Source organism: Trichoplax adhaerens, genomic scaffold (genome assembly GCF_000150275.1).
Source record: "Trichoplax adhaerens TRIADscaffold_2199 genomic scaffold, whole genome shotgun sequence".
In the NCBI taxonomy this organism is placed as follows: Eukaryota; Metazoa; Placozoa; class Uniplacotomia; order Trichoplacea; family Trichoplacidae; genus Trichoplax; species Trichoplax adhaerens.
The window spans coordinates 1-1,781 of NW_002061745.1; the positions used below are offsets into that span (position 1 = coordinate 1).

The 1,781-nt window shown below is 39.2% G+C and overlaps 1 protein-coding gene across 1 annotated transcript; it reads right to left on the reverse strand.

Annotated features, from left to right (window-relative positions):
• Positions 1 to 305: 305 nt before the first annotated feature.
• TRIADDRAFT_62901 (uncharacterized protein) lies at positions 306 to 844 on the reverse strand (the record flags this gene model as incomplete). The annotated part of the gene is made up of 2 exons (XM_002118879.1): positions 306 to 422; positions 583 to 844. Coding segments are annotated over 2 exons (379 nt in total), but the record flags the coding sequence as incomplete, so codon positions are not given.
• Positions 845 to 1,781: the final 937 nt, after the last annotated feature.

Consider the following 1,781-nt stretch of genomic DNA (forward strand, 5'->3'; position numbering starts at 1 on the left):
AGAATGAGATTTGAAAGCTAAGCTCTTGCAATCAGTATCCTATAACACAAAGAGTACAATTTTTCGATAAATCGTCCACTAACATAGTATCACTATTTACTACAGTAGCAACTGCTGGCATCAGAAATAATATTATCAACAGCACAATTAATCTTTTAGTTTTAAATTTCAATATCACCAAAATACGAGAGGAATGAGCCGAATGGACGACGACAAAACATGGAATCTTGTACAATCACCTATACTATGGTGTATCTATCACAGAAATCAATATAAGCTGTGGGCGATCGAGTTGTAATACCTACCCGACGCCCACATAGTCACGGAAAATTCTCCTTCTAAAGTTTTGATTTTAACAGGCTTTTGTTCCCACTTACGAGAGTTTACATCCGTATTAAAACTTAGCTCGTGGGTTTCCCGTGCTAAAAAAATCCATTGAAATTTTGATGTTAAGGCAAAATATGGGAAAAAGTCCCCAAAATTGAATACGTGGCGCTTCCCTTAATAAGTTAAGCTATTCAACAATGATGTCTTGAAAGAAATTCAAGATTATCCTAATTCATTAAAGCGAATGAATCCAACCTGTTCTTCGCTTTCTTTTGCTAGGTTGTGGTGGCGGCACAGCAGCAGGATCAATTTCTCCTATAGTATCATCGTCGTTGTTATTTTGACTACAACTATTCTCCGTAACCACTTCTTGTTGTGCTGCTACAGTAGGTAAAGTCTGCAAAGGAATCATCGGTTGAGTTTCTACAGTTGTTTCTAACTGGACGTCAGGAGTTGTCATGACTAGAGGTGGCATATCGCAGTATACTCCATCTATTCCTACCGAAAGGTCGGCCATCTTGAATTATTTTTTACGACTCGTATTATATGATACGCGCAAAGGCATATGGGGCTGATAGGCAGCCTCCAACTTTAAAAGCCAGAAGTTAACCGCATTTTTATTGGCCATTGATTCAGTGACGTGAATGTGTCATATGACATCTCCTACGCTGTGCACCGTCCTACTGGACTATCTTGGGCTCAGTCATGTTTCAGTTGCTATATTATCGATTGTCTGGCATGGAACATGCGTAGTAGTACACTAGGTCATGTTTCATGTTTCAGTTGCTATACTGTATTATCGATTGTCGAGCATGAACATGCGTAGTAGTACACTAGGCCGTGTTTCATGTTTCAGTTGCTATATTATCGATTGTCTAGCATAGAACATGCGTAGTAGTACACTAGGCCATGTTTCATGTTTCAGTTGCTACAGTATACAGTATATTGTCATATGGTATGTACTGTACTGTACAGTACAGTACAGTACAGTACTGTAGAACTGTACAGTGTAGTGTACTGTACTCCAGTTCATGTACTGACAGATGCTACGGACTGCAAACGAAAAATTGTAACCACTCAAATACGCAGCCGTCGGCGTATTCTCCCTCTTCCTACCGATACCTCGTGTCCGTGTAGTCAACCATTTTGATCTTTGTGAATTGGTTCACCGCTGTTCACAGGAATAAGTCGACCAGTTCGAATTATGGTAAGGGAAAATTCACGGCTAATAGCTATGTGGCATTATTAGTAAATCGATGAGTTATTTGCAGTCAATGATCCAGTTGCTTACAATAAGTTACGGATGCTGATCGTCATCTACGCGTACGTATGAGCACTACAACTTCTCTAAAAAGTATCGTGCCAGAAAATGACAACTTGTCAATTCTTGAAGTTGAAAGATTGAAATCATTCTCCTACCATACTCTATTGTACACTCTCTTGATGAAATGATT